The 20,456-nt window shown below is 34.8% G+C and overlaps 4 protein-coding genes across 4 annotated transcripts; 2 read left to right on the top strand and 2 right to left on the bottom strand.

The window, feature by feature from the left end:
- Window positions 219–4,574, top strand: LOC105157476 (putative late blight resistance protein homolog R1B-17). Its single transcript, XM_020692476.1, has 6 exons — window positions 219–313; window positions 400–518; window positions 600–654; window positions 958–1,063; window positions 3,325–4,207; window positions 4,327–4,574. The coding sequence occupies exons 1-6, from the start codon at window positions 219–221 to the stop codon at window positions 4,572–4,574; spliced, it is 1,506 nt and encodes a 501-aa protein (XP_020548135.1).
- On the bottom strand, window positions 4,918–6,749 carry LOC105157298 (cytochrome P450 71A6-like). Its single transcript, XM_011073678.2, has 2 exons — window positions 5,736–6,749; window positions 4,918–5,619 (listed from the first exon to the last, which is right to left on the bottom strand). Exons 1-2 carry the CDS (start codon window positions 6,684–6,686, stop codon window positions 5,008–5,010), a joined length of 1,563 nt encoding a protein of 520 aa, XP_011071980.1. The 5' UTR covers window positions 6,687–6,749; the 3' UTR covers window positions 4,918–5,007.
- Window positions 8,444–11,773, bottom strand: LOC105157475 (cytochrome P450 71A6-like). Its single transcript, XM_011073880.2, has 2 exons — window positions 10,733–11,773; window positions 8,444–9,212 (listed from the first exon to the last, which is right to left on the bottom strand). The coding sequence occupies exons 1-2, from the start codon at window positions 11,684–11,686 to the stop codon at window positions 8,589–8,591; spliced, it is 1,578 nt and encodes a 525-aa protein (XP_011072182.1). The 5' UTR covers window positions 11,687–11,773; the 3' UTR covers window positions 8,444–8,588.
- Window positions 17,518–18,194, top strand: LOC105157474 (serine/threonine-protein phosphatase 7 long form homolog). Its single transcript, XM_011073879.1, has 3 exons — window positions 17,518–17,574; window positions 17,656–17,862; window positions 17,943–18,194. The coding sequence occupies exons 1-3, from the start codon at window positions 17,518–17,520 to the stop codon at window positions 18,192–18,194; spliced, it is 516 nt and encodes a 171-aa protein (XP_011072181.1).

Raw genomic sequence — 20,456 nt, 5'->3', positions numbered from 1 at the left:
GACACCTGTCCGAGGGGTATTGTGGGTCGGATCCGGGTCCACTTGGCCCGATGGGAACGTCATCAAGCCACAATGTGCCACATATGATTCCACGACCTTGTCCTGCGATATAGTAAATGTTCTTTTGCCTTTCGATCAACGACCTACCACGCGACCAACTGGCAAAGCATTGTTTAACCTCCCCTTTCTTTCGACAGCCTTATCAAGCAGGATCACCTATGGCGGGGCCAAGCAATTCACAAGCCCCGGCCAGACCATGGGATGCACCACCACCAACTACCCAGAGGCAGTATATCAGCCTCCGAGATGCAAGGTATATACGTAATGTTTATTTATTAAATTGTTTTATAAAATTTTCATTAATTTTTTATTATGTTTAATATTTAATTATTTTTTCAGGTCCAACCAAAATTTTGACACTGCGATCCATGCTATAATCAAAAGATATTATCCAAATCCCTGGGGGAACATATGCAGATCCCACAGAATCACCAGTATTTTGGTTCAACAATGTAAAGGTAAGTATAATATTTAATTTTAAGCAATAATTACATGTTTTATCTAGTATTTATATTTTTTTTAATATGTGAAATTTGCAGCTGTCTTGGGACTGAGACGACGATTTGATGTTCAAGGTCGTCAAGTTGCAGGCAGGTAAGTCCATGTGAAAGTGGTTTGCTGACGCCCGAAATCAGTTGGCCCGACCGTTGTGGCTGACCGAAAAGATTTGGAACTAGCATCTGGAATACTGGGCGACCCTAGAATTCGAAGCACACTCGGCTAAGAATAAAGTGAACCAGGCAGCCAACCTTGACACAGCTGTTACCGTCTACCGCATGGGTCGTCCTCCATTAGGGCCCACAAGCGTAAGATGGTAAGTATTTTAAACTCTAGTATATATTAATTTAATTTAATTGTTTAAATTTTTAATCTTTTCTTTAAATGATTTTTGAACAGGAGGCACAACTCGAATCCCCCGTCAAACAGATGGAGGTGTTTAAAAAGTGCTACAAAAAAAAAGGAGGACGACAAATGGAGTTGTTCAAAGATAGCAGAGGTTGCGGTAAGTATAAAAAAGAATTTAATTTTTGAATTTAAAATTAATTTTTTTAAAATCTAATCATTTAATTTGTTCACAGGAGTTGTTCCTGAGGATGATGGAGCCACACCAAAACCAGCAAAATAGTGATCAAGATCCTCCATTGTTGTCTCAAGGCTTAGTGACGCCGAATGAGCTATAGGGTTGGTCGTCAGCAACGGGCGGTCGAAAAGGGGCCGAGTATTTAGTCTTGGCTTTGGAGGCTAACACGTTGTTGCTGGACCATCACATGCCAGCAGTTCCATTGTTCCATCGCCCTCGCCACCACAACCGCCGCGCCCCGACCTTAATGATCTGGTACCGAGGTGGATACGGCGGATGGATCCCACCTGGCCCGATCCTCCAGTGCCCCAGCCTCCAGCTGATACCCCGGTGCCCGACGACGAACACGCGGCCTACGGAATGCTGGTTTAGATTAGGATTTTTTTATTTGTAAAAATAATTATTTTTGCAATTAAATTATTTTTATTTTCTTGTTATATTATATGTTTTTTTTTTATATAATATTTCACAATTAAGAAATTAAAACTACCTAGATATAACAAAAAATTCAATAATTTATTTTTATAAGAATAAATATTAAAATAGATTAAATACAATTAAATATTACAAAAACTATTTTTTTTGTCATTGCATTATAATGATTTTTGGAATAAGTATAACTGTCATATAATCAAGAAGCCGTTACAAAAATCATGTAAAAGATAACTTATCAAATTAGAAAATGGTCGGCAGTCGTCTACAAAGCAGTGTAAAAAGTAATAACAAAGGCAGTTGTAAACTAAAACCAACATATTCATAAGGACTTACAAAGGTCATTACAAAAAACTGTAGAAAAAAGAAATACAAAGCTCGATACAACAACTATTACAGTATAACGCATGACCGTTACAAAAATATTCCAAACACGACTCCTATATAATACGTATATGTGTAACAAAGGTCGTTTCAATATTAATTATATCAAATTCAATTTTGTTGTTCCAAAAACAAGTCCAAATTCAATATTTTGTTGTTACAAAAGTTTTATAACGCCCAAAAAAATCGTGGTATGTGGTGCCGTTATAATTTTCAAAAATTATTCCAAATTATTAACTTGACTATTATAAATATCGTTAGTATAAAATAATTTTTTTGTAGTGTTATAGCTTCCAAAACATGCAAACTTGCTGAAAGTTTATCATCTCTTGCCTTGCCTTTCATCCTCTCTTGCCTTCCTTGTGGAGGAAGAGAAGGTAAGTAATTCCGTTCAAAATCCTTCCTTATTACATAAGATAATCACGTCATATTTATCATATAAAAATATAAATAAATTATTTTTCTTTTAAAAAAATAATTTAATAATTACAAATTAAAAAACTGAATGAGAAAATAAAATTTTGATTATTGGGATTAAAAAAAGATCTTGCCCCAACAAAAGCAATAAAACCTTTTGATATCTCCTAGAGCTCTCTGAAGAGTGAAGATTCTTGCAAAAGACTCGTGCATGTCTTCGTTAATATATTTGCAACTTTGCTCAAAGTTCCTCGTACTATATTCTTGAATCTTGATCTATTAAGATAGCAACAAACATGCATATATTCAATGAAATATCCTGAGATGCATGCATGTGGGTCAAGTCCCCAATGCCATTGCCGATGAGGTCTGTGGTCTCATCACTTTGTCCCACGCCCTTGTGATCTTCATCACTTAATTATCTACTGCATACTTCTTGTTTACTAGTGAAGAAGAGACCTTAAAAGATGGCCGCCTATGCTGCCGTAGCTTCACTCCGGCAAAGCCTGGATGACATCTTGCATCCTCAGCCATCTGATCCCCCGCCACAAGAAAAAATTCAAATTTCTCCGTGAAAGATTGAGCTTCTTGCAAGATTTCCTCGAAAAGACTCGTGGGGCGGGCTTAGTATTTGAAAAACTGACAAGAAGGATAAGAGAAGCGGCATATGAAGTGGACTGCCATTGATGTCAATGTATATCTTCTAAAATGTGTAAGACCTTTTTCTTTCCCAGGCTTGGTGATGAATTGGTATACAAAATTAGTATATGCTCTCCAGATTATGATGCCTTCTTTCAGTATTTGAACGTGGCATGGAACTTAGGGATAAGATGTTCAAGTTTCCATATTCAGGCCTGGATAAACTAATTAAAAGAATCGATTCCATTGCAAGAGAAGCAAAGGACATTATGGAGTAGTACATCGATGAAGAAGATCATGTTCATGTTCAGCCGCCGACAAGGTGTTATCTTAGTGAGAAAAGTGTACCTGTGGGGCTTTATGATGATTTGCTGATAATAAAGGATAGACTCAAAGGATCAGAATCAAAGCTTGAAGTCATCCCAATTGTGGGAATTTGCGGCATTGGCAAGACTACTTTGGTTGCAAATGTCTATAGTGATATGCTTATTGAGTATCACTTTGATGCTCGTGCTTGGATCACACTATCTCAAGTTTATAGTGTTCCAGACATCCTGCTACAAGTTCTGAATTTTTTGAGGAAGCTCAGTGATAAAATCCTTTACCAGAGTGAGGATGAGCTTTCAGAGCATGTCCAGAAAACTTTGTGTGGGAAAAGGTATTTGATTGTGATGGATGATGTGTGCAGTACTAAGGCTTGCGATGATTTCAGAAGATATTTTCCAGACAACAAGAATGGGAGTCTAATCATCCTGACGACAAGGCTAGCGAGGGTGGCTATTTGTTATGCCGGCTCTTCAAGTCGTCTCCATTACATGAATCTTTTGTGTGATCAGAAAAGCTGGGAGCTGCTTTGTGCAAAGACTTTTGGAGAGGAACGTTGTCCTGGTCAATTGATGGAAATTGCGTTTGGATGCAAAGGACTTCCACTAGCCATTGTTGTCGTTGGCGGGCTTCTATCCAAGGTCAAAAGAACACCAGGTGAATGGGAAAATGTGTTGCATAAATTGTGCTGCGCTGCAAATGAAGATGAAGATGCTTGCTTTGACATATTGCTTTTAAGTTATAATCATTTGCCACAACATCTAAAAGCATGTTTCCTCTATATGGGAGTCTTCCCACAAGATACTAAAATTTATGTCTCCCAAGTCATCAAGTTATGGGTTACTGAGGGATTTCTAAAACAAAACAGAAGTAAGACCTTAGAGGAGGTAGCTGACGAGTGCATCTTGGAACTTGCCGAACGAAATCTAGTTTCAGTGGGAGCCAACAGAAGGGGAATTTATGCGATTAAACTTCTTATACATCAACAGGTCAGATTTGGTGGAGAGCTGATAGTATCCACTTACCAATTCTTAGGCACCTCACTATCGAGAACTGCCTTAGACTGGAAGCAGTGCCTTCTGGTATTGGAGAAATACCAAAGCTTCAAAGTATCGAGTTGGATAAGTCTAGCCCGTCTGCTGTGACTTCAGCAGAGGAAATCCTAGAGGAACAACGGATCTTGGGAAATGATAGCCTTCATGTTCACATCTATCAAGTGGGAACCACCTTCTCATGATAGCATTCTGCTTTCAGATGATAAAAGTTAATGAAAACGATTGTTTCAGCTGTTAAATTACCAATTTTTCCTTCTGTCAAATCTTTGTTTCATCTGAATATATATAACAGGAGAAATCACTGGTTCGTTCTTTCATTTATGGGATTTCATGTTGTTGACATGCAAGGATGAATTAGCTAATTCAGAGCTGCAACAGGAGAATAATTAAGAGGAGGGCAGTCTGCCAAGACCACTCATACACCAAGCAAGATCATAGACGCGAAAGTTTTGTTGCATCGGAAAAACTGTATTGGACGATGGAGAGTTGATTCCTATTCTCAAATTAATGTATGTCAATCAGTTGTAACAAGAAGCAATTAGCTCTTCAATTTTGCAAATAGTATTCACAAAAATAAGTCGATCCTAAACAGTTGAAAATGATATGTAAAGTTTGTTAATAAGTGTATGGAGTGGTGAGTACAAGCAGAGGAAACTTTCTATGGACTGTTATTCCATAGGATTCAGTCATGTCTAAATCCTCCTCTTCTCCTCCATCAGGCAATGCAAACTCGAACTTATGCACCAACTTGGCTAATGCAAGCTCATTGACAGCCACAGCAAACTCAACACCCGGACAGCCCCTCCGACCAGCACCAAATGGAATCAACTGAAAATGAAGCCCTCTGAAGTCTATGCTTGTTTCCAAGAACCTCTCTGGATGAAATTCTTCAGGATTTTCCCACAACGATGGATCTCTAGCAATTGCCCATGCATTGACGATCACTCGTGTGCCAGCTGAGATGTCATAGCCCATTACTTTTGTGTCCTGAGTTGATTCACGCGGTACTAGTAATGGAACCGGTGAATGTAGTCTTAGACTCTCTTTGATCACTGCTTTCAGATAGTGCATTTTCTCTAAGTCATCCTCGGATATCTCTTCCTTCATTCCGGCTACTTCTCTCACCTCATTCTGCAAAGTTTTCATGGTTCTCGGGTTTCTTATAAGCTCTGCTATTGACCACTCTAAAGTAGAAACTGTGGTATCGGTTCCAGCAGCAAACATATCCTGTCACAAAGATTGATCAGATAAATATGTGGAAAATGTCTGTGATGCAGATTTTCTATTCTGACAAGGTTACTCAACAATGGAAAACATGTTCAGAACATTAGACAAGTCCTTACCAAGATAATTGCTTTGATTGTATCAACTTCCACGGGAGAGCTACCTTTATTTTCTTTCTGAAATTGAAGCAGTATGTCTACAAAATCCAACCCTCCATCTCCACTGAAGCCCTCATCACAAATGTTTTCCCCTTTCTTCCTATCTCTATGTTCTTGAAGCACACCCTCCAAAAACTCGTCGAACAGTTTAGCAACTTTTTCCACTTTGGAGTCCAAACCATCGACCTGACTAGTCCAAGCCAACCACGGGATATACTCCCCTATGCTCGACGTGCCTAATAACTCCACAAACTCGCCTAAAAACTTCTTGAACTTTCTCCCTTGTCCATCATCATTGCTGTACTTCCTCCCCAACGCCACCCTGCAAAACACATCGTTGGTGGTTGTCACCAATACGTCGCTCAAGTTGACAACCGATGATGAAGATCCCAATTGCCTGATCCTGTCAATCATAGCCGACGTCTCTTCTTCTCTGACACGACGAAAAGACTGGACCCTTTTGTTGCTCAGAAGCTGAAGCACGCATATTCTTCTCGCCTGCCTCCAATATTCACCATAAGGCACAAACGCCACATCCCTGGAGCCATATGTTAGCCTGTCAGGGATGCTTAGTTTTGGTCTGTTTGAGAAGATCAAGTCCTGATTTTTCATGATCTCGCAGGCTGCATCAGCTGAGGAGACAACAAGAACCGGAACTTGGCCTAAGTGAAGTAACATGAGCTGGCCGTAACGCCTGGATAAGGCCTGGAAAGAGCGGTGAGGATAGACACCGAGCTGGTAGAGATTTCCGATTATGGGAAGCTTTCTTGGAGACGGCGGCAGCCTTTTTCTTGGCTGCGGCGCAGCGGTGGAGCGCCGTCTGTATAGGAATATGATGAACAAAAGCAAGGAAACAAGGGGAACTATCAAAGTTTGATAAGCAACCATTTTCATAGCTCTCTGTATTGGCATTGCATAGAGAAAAACATATACCACAAAACAAATACTGGTACTAAGGATAGATTCAACCGTATCGGCCGCAAAGTGACACATAAAACAAAATTGGGCTTCTCACCTTATCGGCCGACGCTTTTGATAAAAGGCCACGTTAATCGAATCGACTCGAAAGTCAATAAGCTAAATTTCAAGTGACCAGAAAAGAGAGACCATAAATAATATTAAGTGACAATTTTAATATGATTAGTAATTATACAGTTTTAGTGATAATTTTATTTTGTCATAATATAGTTTTATATGTTATAATTATTTTGTGAAAAATATCATTAATAAAAATTATCATCATTAATAATTGTATATCTATTTTACTAATATCTAAGTTGTCAGTGTAGATGTGTCGCTAATTATTTATAGTCACAATTTTACCCATATGCAACTTTTGAAAGACAGTTTTAGTCCATATGCACTCATAGGGGTAAAATTGTACGAAAATCTGCCAGAGGACTAAAAGTAAGCAATTTCGTAAGTTACTAGACTTAAATAAAAATGGACATAGTTATCGAATTAAAATGAAAATTGAGCATACTTAGCGGACTAAAATAATACTTTTTCCTATTAAAAATAACACAGAGGGTAAAATGTTTTTAACCCTTTTAATTAATTGAAAACTTTATGAAGATATAACGTAGTTCTCATTTTGAACAAAGGCAAGAAGAAAGAACGCTGCCAAATGTGCACGAACGTCCTCATAAAACATAATTATTGTTAATGAATGATGTCTTAGTCTAATAGTTGAAGCTATGGTCGAAATTATGGGTTCGAGTTCTATCGAACTTATGGGCATTTATCTTATTTTATGTGAGTTATTGTAGTTTATTTGCAGTCATATTATTATATTGATTGAATAAAGGCCGGAGAGTTATTGTAATTTATTCTGTATTATTCTTGATATCATAAACAATATCTTAATATCTTTAATAATACAAGTAAAAATAATATAATAATCTCATCTAGTATTTAGTAAAATATTAATTTAGTAAACAAGCTCTTCGATTATAATTACTACACAATCTATTGTGATCTAAAATAAACTCGTAAATATTTCATCATAAATTATTAAAAGAAAAACACTGAATTTGTGTATTAGAACGTGTTCAAAACTTTGAAATTCAAATCCAGGAAGAAAAAAAGTACCTTCGTAAATGAAGTATTTTCACCTATCATTATCATCCATAAAAAGGGTGAATTATATAGATACCTTATTATAAGGCTATATTTAATTATACAAATATTATTGTCCTTTTAGAAAAGGGAAAAATACAAGCAACCCCCTTGTGATATTGTAAATGAGTAAATTACCTCCTTATGAAAAAATAAATAGCGATTTACCTTCCTGTATTTTTTAAAATGCAACAATTTACCCCCTATGATTTTTAAAATGGAGCAATTTACCTCCCTGTATAAGGAGGTAAATTGCTCCATTTTAAAAAGTGTAGGGGGGTAAATTGTTATATTTTTTTCATAGAGGGGTAATGTGCTCATTTTCAATATCACATGGGGATAAATTGCTATTCACCCCTTTAGAAAATTACAGGTACAACTTTGAAGGGTATCAGCGCAATGTATTCAAGAGTATTTGTATAAATTTTTATCAGATGTGTACATATAATTACAATTACAATCTTAAGTACTGTACTCGTAATTTTATAAAGAATACTTAAAATTTTTATTTAATTATAAGACATAATTCTAGAAAATATCACTATAATTTATCCTTGAAAAAAAAAAAAGGAAAAAGAGATGAAAACGATTGGGCGGGTGTCCCCATCTCACTCGCCCCATCAAACAACCACAACTCTAACGTTAGCACTGCGGCTCATTATAATTTATAATTAAAACAAACCTATGAGAGCCTCATTATAATTTAGCGTGACAAGTGTGTGGAGTGGTGACTACAAGCAGAGGACTTTTTCGACGGACTGTAATTCCATAGGATTCAGTCATGTCTAAATCCTCCCCTCTTCCTCCATCGGGCAATGCAAACTCGAACTTATGCACCAACTTGGCCAATGCGAGCTCATTGACAGCCACAGCAAACGCAACACCGGGACAGCCCCTCCGACCAGCACCGAACGGAATCAACTCAAAATGAAGGCCTCTGAAGTCTATGCTTGTGTCCAAGAACCTCTCTGGATGAAACTCTTGAGGATTTTCCCACAACGATGGGTCCCTACCGATCGCCCATGCGTTGACGATCACTTGTGTGCCGGCTGAGATGTGATAGCCCATTAGTTTTGTGTCCTGAGTTGATTCTCGGGCTATTAGTAACGGAACCGGTGCATGTAGTCTTAGACTCTCTTTGATCACTGCTTTCAGATAGTGCATTTTCTCTAAGTCCTCCTCCGATATCTCTTCCTTCATTCCGGCTGCTTCTCTCACCTCATTCTGCAAACTTTTCATGCTTCTCGGGTTTCTTATAAGCTCTGCTATCGCCCACTCTAAACTAGAAGCCAAGGTATCGGTTCCAGCAGCGAACATGTCCTGGAATCATGTATAATATTTAGGTTCATTTTCTGAGTATTGTGTTTTGTTTTATGGAGATAGAGAGAGAAAAACAAAGATAAATAAGTGTGTGTTAGAGATAGTATGTATGTTTGAATTTATTTTTGGAGATAATTTAAAATAAGTATTATATGTTTAATATTGTGTTTTTGGAGAGACAAAAAATAATATTCATTGTCAAATCATGCCTTTTTATATATATTTATGTATACGTATATATATATGTATGTATTTATGCTAAAACAGTTAAAAACACATAAAATTAGGTGTTTTTAAATAGTGGCAAACATTAGGTATGTTTTGACTTGTTTCAAAAACAATTTGAAAATGAAAACAAACATAGTGATGATATTTAGGAAAAAATAAGAGAACTGAAGTATAAGATTATCGTATTTTCTTTTCATGCATGTTTTGTTTTTTAAGCCGTACTAATTAATAAGATAAAACAAAAATTATAATTTTAGTTCTATAAGTATAAGGTGGAACTATTAGTCCTGTACGAATTCATTTTGTCAACTTTATTCTGTAATATAAAAAATTTCGCACATTAAATAAGGATAAAAACTGTCGGGATTTACTAAATGGCTAGAAAAACAGACAATTATACTAATCACATGCATGTATATGCACTTTTTTTCTAAGTGGATTTTTTTTATATCAAAATTTTATTTTATCTTCTAATTAATAATAATTACTTTTCTAGTTATTAATGTTTATAGCATATCAAATTTTCTTCGCTAAAAATATTCTATCATACGTACGATAAAATAGATTTTAGAAAAAAAAATTACTTATTATTCTCTATTTGTTCATTTGTGTTGTTTTTACAATATGACATGTCTATAACATATATTTGCATATAAATGTATGTATATGTAATAAAATTAATACTTTAGTTTATTTTCTAATTAAGATTTCTTTCAAAATTAGTATATTTAGCTATTATGTTTCTACTTTACAATTTTTTCCCCTAAAATACGAAAAGATTAAATTAATTATCTTGAGAATGTGATTATATGAACTACTTTTATATAATTTTAACAATAGTAAATCAATAATTTCACCATACTTAGTAGAGATATTAGTTGAATTTATTATCCATGTATTTAAAATATCAATTGTTATTCATATTACCAATATTCCCTTATGTGAAAATCTTGGAAAATAAAACTTAATAATCATACGTATGTTGCTAGGATTCATAGAGAAATAGTTTTAATTGCTATGGTATTAGAATTTAAATTTATTAAAATTTTGGTCTTTTTAGACATTTAGAAGCATTTTACATGCCTAATTTACAAAAGATATTTAAATTAAATAAAGTCAATACATTAAATTGATAATAAACATGACGTAGAATCTTAAAAAGACAACAGAAATAGTTAACTTATGATATATCTTATGTATTTATTTAAATTAAATTTTAAATAATATAATTATTTTATCAAAATAATAAACGTTACGTGCGAACGTGTTCAGAACATCAGAGAAGTCCTTACCAAGATGATAGCTTTAATTGTATCAACTTCAACAGGAGGAGAGCTACCTTTATTTTCTGTCTGAAATTCAAGCAATATGTCTACAAAATCCAACCCTCCATCTCCATAGAATCCGTCATCGCAAACCTTTTCCCCTTTATCCCTATCTCTATGTTCTTGAATCACACCCTCCAAGAACTCATCCAACAGTTTAGCAATTTTTTCCACTTTGACATCTAAATCATTGACTCGACTCGTCCAACCCAACCACGGGATGTAGTCCCCTATGCTCGATGTGCCTAATAACTCCACAAACTCTTTTAAAACCTTCTTGATCTTTCTCCCTTCTCCGTCCTCATCGCCATACTTCCTACCCAATGCCACCCTGCAAAAGACATTGTTCGTGGTTGTCACCAATACGTCGCTCAAGTCCACAACCAACGATGATGACCCCAATTGCCTGATCTTGTCAATCATATTCGACGTCTCTTCTTCTCTGACACGACGAAAAGACTGGACCCTTTTGTTGCTCAAAAGCTGGAGCACGCATATGCTTCTCGCCTTCCTCCAATACTCGCCATAAGGCACGAACGCCACGTCCCTGGAGCCATACGTTAGCCTGTCAGGGATGCTTAATTTTGGCCTGTTTGAGAAGATGAGGTCCTGGTTTCTCATGATCTCGCAGGCTGCATCAGCCGAGGAGGCAACGAGAACCGGAAGTTGGCCTAAGTGAAGTAACATGAGCTGGCCGTAACGCCTGGATAAGGCCTGGAAAGAGCGGTGAGGATAGACACCGAGCTGGTGGAGATTTCCGATTATGGGAAGCTTTCTTGGAGAGGGCGGCAGCCTTTTTCTTGGCGGCGGCGCAGCGGTGTAGCGTCGTTTGTGAAGGAAGATGATGAACAAGAGGATGGAAACAAGAGGAACTATCAAAGTTTGATAAGCAACCATTTTCATAGCTCTCTGTATTGGCATTGCATAGAGAAAAACATGATAACTACTGCTTAATGCTTATACTCATTAAGGACAGATTTGGCCCAAAATACATAAAATCGGCGAGAAAGTGACAGGTTCACTGAAAATTGGGACTTCTCCGCTTGTTGCCTATTTAAAAATTCTTATTCGAATTGAATCAAATCAATTACAGACAATTATATTTTTTTTTTTGAATTGTACACTAATCGCACGATAAATATATTGAACTTCCTATATAATTGGTTCAAATTTAACTGAGCAAGTATGGATTAGAATTTCCCTTGACTGCTTTTGGTAGGATGCCACGTTAACCAAAAACAGACCAATCAGCTAAATTTCAAGAGACAAAAAGAAAAGAAAAACCATCAAAAAAATTCAAGTCACAATTTGAATATTACTATTAATTATATATTTTTAGTGATAATTTTATTTTCTGACAATATTAAATCTTATATTTATTTAAGTCATGATTATTTTTAAAAATTGTCATAATCAAAATTACATTAGTAATAATTATATATTTGTTGTCATCGGTATCTAAATTGACACTAAAAATGTGTCGCTGTTTATCTATAATGACAACTTTATATAAAGTTTTTATCACTGATACTAAATTAAAATTTTTGTTACTTAAAATATATTTTTAGTGACAACCTTCAAATAATCATTTGATATTTTATTACTAATATTATATTTTCTTATAGTCTCACACACATGTATTATATGCTATATACCCTAATTTTAAATTATAGATTAACTTAATTATAGGGATAATTACATTCTCCTCTATTGAGATTTGATGAAATTACACGTAGATCCCCTGTGGTTTGGAAAATTATATTTAACACCCCTGAAGTTTGCTTTCATCTGATAAATAAGTCCAGTCGTTAGCCAAAATCTCACAGAATTTGTTGATATTGACAAAAAAATTAGAAAAAAATCTATATTTACTTCCCATTGACTTATTTCTAATTTATTGTAAGTTAAATAAATATTTTTATGACCAACTACTCTCATACGACTTCACGCATTAATGCATGAGAGGGGGTATATCTTCACCGTTATAAGGGTAGTTTAGCCGAAAAAAATTATCTGACTTATACTAAGTAAGTAATAAGTCAATCGAGGGTAAATATCAATTTTTATTCAGTTTTTTTGTTAATATTTGTAAATTTGGTGAATTTGGACTAACGAAAAGACTTATTTATTAGAGAAAAGCAAATTTTTAGGGTGTTAGATATAATTTTTCAAACCACATGAAATTTACGTGTAATTACACAAAATCTCAAAAGATGGCAGTATAAATATCCCTATTTTTTAATTTTCAAAGAAACACTTGACATTTACACACTCACGATCATAATAAGATAGAAGATCCTCGCTGAATTTTTATTAAGTCAAGAGAATGAAATAAAATCATAAACTATGTACTCTTCTAACCTTAAAATTCAACAAATAATGCCAGAATTTTTTAATGTATTTATGTTTTTTTTTTGTCTAATTATGTTCAGCTACCAGCTGGTCGAGCTAATTAAAAATATAAGTTATTAGTTGATTCACAACTTATTTAAGTACAAATTCACATAAATGATATTGAATTTCCCTTGGAGCTAATTTCAATAAACCGCGTCCGAATAGATTTTTTCATATTTTAATAGATAAAATATACTTTGCACCCTGAATTATTTTTAATATAATATTTACTCCTCAAGATTAATAAATCTAATATTACCTCTTTGATTGGACAAAAGTGTCCTTCATATTTTGAAAAATTTTATTATTTTTAATATTATGTACATAAAATCATTATTAAATTAATTTTTAATAAAAAATTAATAAATAAAGAATTTAAATTAGAATAATAAATTAATATATATAAATAATAGATACAAAATAAATTTAAAAAAAAAAAAAGAAAAGATGAAAATGATGGAGCGGGTCGGAAGGAGAGGAGATCACTTACGTGCAAAACTTTAAACGGCCCCCACACCCAGCCCCATACAGTAAACCCCTTACGTGTCCGCATCTCATTCGCACAAATCAAACAACCAGACATATCACTACAATTGACAGAATACTAATTGTCACGTGGCCTCTGCAATCATCTATACGCAAACAAACACAAAAGTAAGCTTCATATTTATAGGGTCAAAGTAGGTAATTACTTTTTATTTCATTGGTTCGGGTTGTAGGAGTTAATTAATTTTTTATTATTAAAAAAAATTATATTATTATAATTTTTTTAAATATATAATAAAAATATAACGAGTCGCAATTCGTTAATAAAATATAGAAAAAAATTGCAAAAGTGGGAAAGTTGGGATTTAAAATCCCGACTTGGGTATTTTTCTTTTTTTTGTTTAAATAAATTTATATAATTAATTTTAACAACATAGTAAAATCCAAAAATTAATAAAATTTAACATTGCATTAACTTAAAAAATTACAATCAAGGGTACAAATGTAATAGTTATTTATTTTCTTACAATTATAAAAAATTACATTAAATGTATAAATATAAAAGTGTACATTTTTGTACAATTGTAAAAAATACAAAAAGTATATGATTAATCCTGGCTATCCGGTACTGGCACATCTGATTGTGTTGAATAATTTCTTTGCTGGGCTTGTTGTCGTGCACGCGTTTGCGCTCAATCCATCTCGTTGTGAATACGTGTTGTTTGATTTCAACCAAAGCGCGAAGAGATGTGAATAGTAGGATCGTGGACCAACTCAAATCCGGTACATCCCAATAATCTTCAGAATACACAGGTTCAAATGACTTAGAATATGTATTCTTATAAGCCATTATATCGTAATAATCCTTCACCATTGATGCAGCATTAATCATGTATACAGCGCATACCTTTTGAGCATGACTGCAAGGAATACCAAATTGAATCCATTTGCCAAAAGAACATTCTCGGTTCGCAATTTTGACAACATAGGTGTTGACTCCATGTCCACTGTAACGTCTTGTAACAACCGAGGCGGACTGTTGGAACTGATGGTATTTGGTGACGGTATGTTCAACAGAATTTTGATGCTAACGTGTGAACATCTTATGTGCAAAATCCGTCCACAGTTGGTTGTTGGCCAACATTACAGTACTTCTCGCTAACCTCTCACGGAAATAATGGACACTTCGCTGAAACGTCATATCAGCAATTACTGTCAACGATAGGCGACGAGCCCCTTTCAATACTCCATTTATGCATTCCGACATATTTATCGTCAGAATTCCGCATCGCCATCCACCATCATGTGATGCTGTCCATTTTTCCTTGTCGATCCTCTCTAACCACTAAAACGCCTCTAGTGACTGGCTCTTTATCTCCTCCATAATGCGATTGAATTTTCTGATCTGATATTCAGAGCCAACTTTCCAACAAAGATCCTTCAACACAACATTTTTGTGTTTACTATTGAAATTGGAACACACATGCCGCAAGCAATATCGGTGCACGCCGTTAGGTGGCACGTACAGCTCTTGTGATACCAACATGGCGGTCAGAAATAAGGCAGATACCCCATCGCCCCCGTATAATGTGTCTGCTCAATTGTCTAAGAAACCACTTCCAAGATAAATGTGATTCTTCATCGACAATTGCAAAAGCAAGAGGGAGTACCTGTTGATTTCCATCCATGACAGCTGCAATCAACATCTTGTGCTTGTACTTTGTGTATAGATGGGTCCCATCTACACTGATAAGGATGCAACAGTGTTGGAACCCTTCTATACACGGTTTGAACGCCCAGAATACGTACCCTATCACATATGCTCCGGTTGATGTGTCGCGAGCTTTGTGTTGCCATTCAACAATCGTTCCTGAATTATATTTTTGGAGAACTCCCAAGTATTTGGGTAGCTTTTGAACGGAGCTCTCCCATGTGCCATAAACCATCTCACGTGCCATCTTCAACGGAGCTCTCCCATGTGCCATAAACCATCTCACGTGCCATCTTCAAACTGTACCATGCCTTTTGATATGATATATTGTATCCGGTATGGTCTTTCACAATCTGGATGACATGCTTTATTCCGTATGATGGGTTGCATTTTACGTGTCCTAATAGTAAAGACGCAACATAAACTCTATCTAAATTACTGTGTTCGAGGGACATTTGATTCAATATACATGTATGGTCCCCTCTGTATTTTGTTATTGTCCACCTTCCCATTTTTTGTTTGAAAATGTCTCGCAGCTCCCATCTACACCACATAGTTGAAAAAAATAAACACGAATCAGTCGAATAATTTTGTATGCTTATACATATACGACAAAAACATATATATATATATACCTTCTGTGCTATGTTTACACAATACTTTCCACTTGGCCTTTGAACGCTCAGCTACCCAATACTCGCGTCGGACATATCGTATTGAGTGATCTTTCACCACCTCAATTAAAGCTTCCTTATTTTTTAAAAGCATTTCCACATCAAGTCTGCCTTCGTTTTTGTCATAAAATTTTGCATATCTTAAGTTCGGTACATCAATGGAATCCACTGGTACCTCCGAAAATGTTTGTTCGAATGGTATAGAGCGGTAAAATATTTGCTGAGTAGTTCGATGTGGCGTAACCGATTGAGAGGATGTTGACGTACCTTGTGCAAAATTTTCGGCCACAACATTTATGTCAACATCTTGTATTCCATCCTCTGGTGGAATTGGATAATCCACTTCATCCGGTTTGAAAGCTGCATCTGATTCATTAGCCAAAGTGTCCGCAATAAGGTCTTCTAGCTCGGCAATGTCTTGTGCAAAATTTGGTATAAAATGGGAGGTGGATGGAGTATGTGAGTGGGTGGGCTCTGTGTAATTGAGTTCAATATTATCGAACCCTTGCGTAACAGACACCACGTTGGGAGTATAACACTGTCTCATAATTCAATGTGCCTGTACTAAAATCGATGTTAGAAGTACCTGCATCAAAATTAGTGTTATACGTACCCGTGAAATTTTCGTAGTTGGAAGATGACGAAAACTCTTGGCTTGATAACATCGCCATGTATTCCCTCCACTATTGACTCATCTGTGAGTTGTCATCGAAAGCTCCCCAATCTCGGCCAATTTGTGGTGCATCGTCGTGGTGGATTTGCACAGTTTCGATGAAAATTTTCATGAGTGGGAATTCAGCTGTAGGATCAGTAAAACATGACAACGTATCATCATCCTTTATTGGTATGAGTGTTTCCTTTATTCGCCCGAGATATTGGCATGAATGTTTTACAGATACATTTAACGAAAATTGGGAGCTATCAACACCAATTTTTTTGTAGATTTTTTATAGAAATTGATCGTAAGTGGATGAACGAGGGATTCTCATTGCTGCAATGGGCGTCTGATCATATGTAACAGACCATCCATCGCTCGATAATTCACCACCAAAATACACAAAAATCTCAATGCGAGAAGATGAAATAGACATTTTTGTGCAAGTTTGTACGTAAAAATGAGGAATGTATTTGATATGAGAATGGCGTGAGATTCTGCTGCTTGAAACACGTCGCTTGAACAAGTTTGTACGCATATTTATACATGTCGAAATGTATTTAATAAGGTTGGTCAAAGGCTGGTACGCGACCTACCAGCCTTTAATAAGGCTGATCGCGTACCAGCCTAAACGGCTGGCACGCTGCCAACCATTAATATATATATTATATATATACATATATATTACAAATATATAATAAATATACATATATTATAAATATAATATATATACATATTATATATATTATATATATAATATATGTGTATATATATATAGCTGCCAGCCCTTAATTAAAGGGAGTGTTGTGCTGATATTTTTATATCGTGAATTATGCAATGCCAGCACAAAGGCAAAGCGATAATTGGTAGGGCGCTGCAATTGCTACAGGTAAAATTGACTTAAAAACTCTTACACATTTTTTTTGCTATTAATATTGATTAATAACACATATTTGTATTGTTCGTGCAGATTTGGGCATGGTCACGGATTACGCCACTTTGTCCTGGACTTGGTGTCCAAAGTCTATTTATGAGCCAAGTCCAAATGAACAACAATTGCTGGCTCCCAGCAACACCATATGGTGCTACTTGGAATTGTCAGCACACTTTCACCACTACAGTACGGGGAACTATCCGAGTCATACGAGAAATATTGGATGAGATGCAGGCGGATCAGGTAACTTATTTTTAATACTATTCGTATATTTATACCGTGAATTAAATTCATATTAATTTACATCTTTGTATTTATTACAGTTCATGTGGCAGCCGTATGACATGGACTCGGATGTCATTATGGTTTACGCCGATGAATTGAACCCCCAGTTGTGGAGGTCATCCGTTCCATTGATATTCTACGCAATAATTGAAATGCATCGTCCCCAACGGGTTGTTCGCCAATTCGGGATGAGGCAAAATGTACCAGACTCGATGGATACACGGGATATGAGCCTCTATCAGATTTTCCGTAAAAATCACGCGGGCGTACCTGCAACACATGCAATATAGTACTAGATGACAAAGACGATATGACACGGTTGTATATAGGCCACTCATTTCCAATAGAAGGGGAACAGAACGAGGTTATTGGGAATGGTACTACAACATAACAAGAAATTTCGTGTCGTCATCTACTGATAGACGTGTGGAAAGCGGGTACCAACCTGGAGAAGCACCTATGTTGCAAGTTGTGGTACGTTATTATATAATATTACATATTTTATTTTATATTTTTTTTAACAACAGAAAACTCATTATTTTTCTACACTTTTCAGGCAAATGAGGTGAATGCCCTTGAAACTTTATGTCGATCTAGACCATCAAATATTGAAGGATATAGTCAATTGGTGGATAGATTTGAACATGGGTTACATATTATCAAGGAAGCTATAACCCAACAGCCACAACAAACTGCTTCTCTATCCGATGATGCTCCCACAGAATCTCACAGGCAAAGAAGAAGTTCTAGCCGAATGTCAACTGATTCAGTTGAACATCATGATATTGGGGTGGATATAGCTGGTCCTGCTATAGTATATCCACCTCAAGATTATTACGCCTCAACCGCCTCAAAATTATTACATGCCTCAACCATCTCAAAGTGATTGGTTTCAATCGACTCCATATATGTCAAACCAAACACAAGATTATTCTCTTGACCTTGGTCTTGGTATTAATCAACCATATACACAAGGATATAATATTTCACCAATTCCATTTCCATCATTTGGTGCATATCGTGACAATGTGGAGTCAAGTTCCGCAACAACATCAAGTCGGTTCGATGGTGATGAAAATGAGGCACAAAATGAGCCAATTCAAAATGTGGGCGAGGAAATAAGAAGACCTCGGCGTCAACGCCACAGACGGAATTGTGGAACGGGTGGACATTTTTTATATTTGTAATTGTATAATTCATTGTAATTTTTTACAATTGTACAAAATAAATAACTATTACATTTGTACCCTTTTTTTTAATTTTTTAAGTTAATGCAATATTAATTTTATTAATTTTTGAATTTTAGTATGTTGTTAAAATTATTATATATAAATTAAATTATATAAATTTATTTAAACAAAAAAAAAGGAAAATACCCAAATCGGGATTTTAAATCCCAACTTGGAGTTGGGATTTTAAATCCTGACTTGGAGTCGGGATTTTATATCCCGACTTTCCCACTTTTGCAATTTTTTCCCTATATTTTATTGACGAGTCGCGATTTCAATATTTTTATTATATATTTAAAAAAATTATAATAACATAAAAAAAATTTTAATAATAAAAAATTAATTAACTCCGGGTTGTAGTCTATACAATAAATAATTATGCTCTGGGCTCGGCCGAAATCATATTTTTTAAGAATAATTATAATTTTTTTTTCCAAATTTTGTATAATTATACGTATATTTTTAATAATTTAAAAAATTATATCTAATATTTTTGAGATTTCAAAAATTCACTTTTGTTGATATTCCAAAACAAAATTTTTTGTATGAAATAATATTTATCGTTGATTGGTTTATTATTGTATTATTTCATACCAAACAAATTTTTTATCATTAAATTAGACATTAACATGTGAATATATACAAGAGTAATTTGATCATAAAAATTTTGTTTGACACAAACAAAAGTAATAAGTCAGTCGAGGTAAATATAAATTTTTATCCCTTTTTTAATATCAAGAAATTTAGTAAAACTTTCACTAATTGACGGATTTATTTGTTAAATGAAAGTAAATTTAATGAATATTAGATATATTTTTTCAAATTATAAAGAAACTACATGTAATTATACTAAATTTTAATAATAAAATGTAATTATCACTATTTATTAAAAAAAATAAACAAGCAAAAAAAATTCTAAAATGACTGTAATTTTCAACAGTCTGACAGAGATAAAGACACTAAATCTGTTGACTCCAAAAAGGGGAAGATTTAGCTAATAAAAGCATTATTACAGTTATAGATAGAATGAGTGAGCAGAGAAAAGCAGTTGGTTGGTGAGACTGACACCCAGTACAGTTAATAGTGATTCCCCACCGCCTTGTAGGCCAATGCTACTTTTAGAATTTACAATTTGGCCCCACATATTCTTTAAATTATCAATTTTAAATAAATTAATTATAATTACATCATGTATTTCAATTATCAATAATCATTATACGCCCATTATCGATATCAGATATGTATAACTAATCATATTATTATTATTATTATAAAAAACTAGCAACTACTATCAAAATAGACTAATACGTACATATTGATAAA

Source organism: Sesamum indicum, linkage group LG3 (genome assembly GCF_000512975.1).
Source record: "Sesamum indicum cultivar Zhongzhi No. 13 linkage group LG3, S_indicum_v1.0, whole genome shotgun sequence".
Classification (NCBI taxonomy): Eukaryota; Viridiplantae; Streptophyta; class Magnoliopsida; order Lamiales; family Pedaliaceae; genus Sesamum; species Sesamum indicum.
This window is presented reverse-complemented; position numbering and strand designations above follow the sequence as displayed.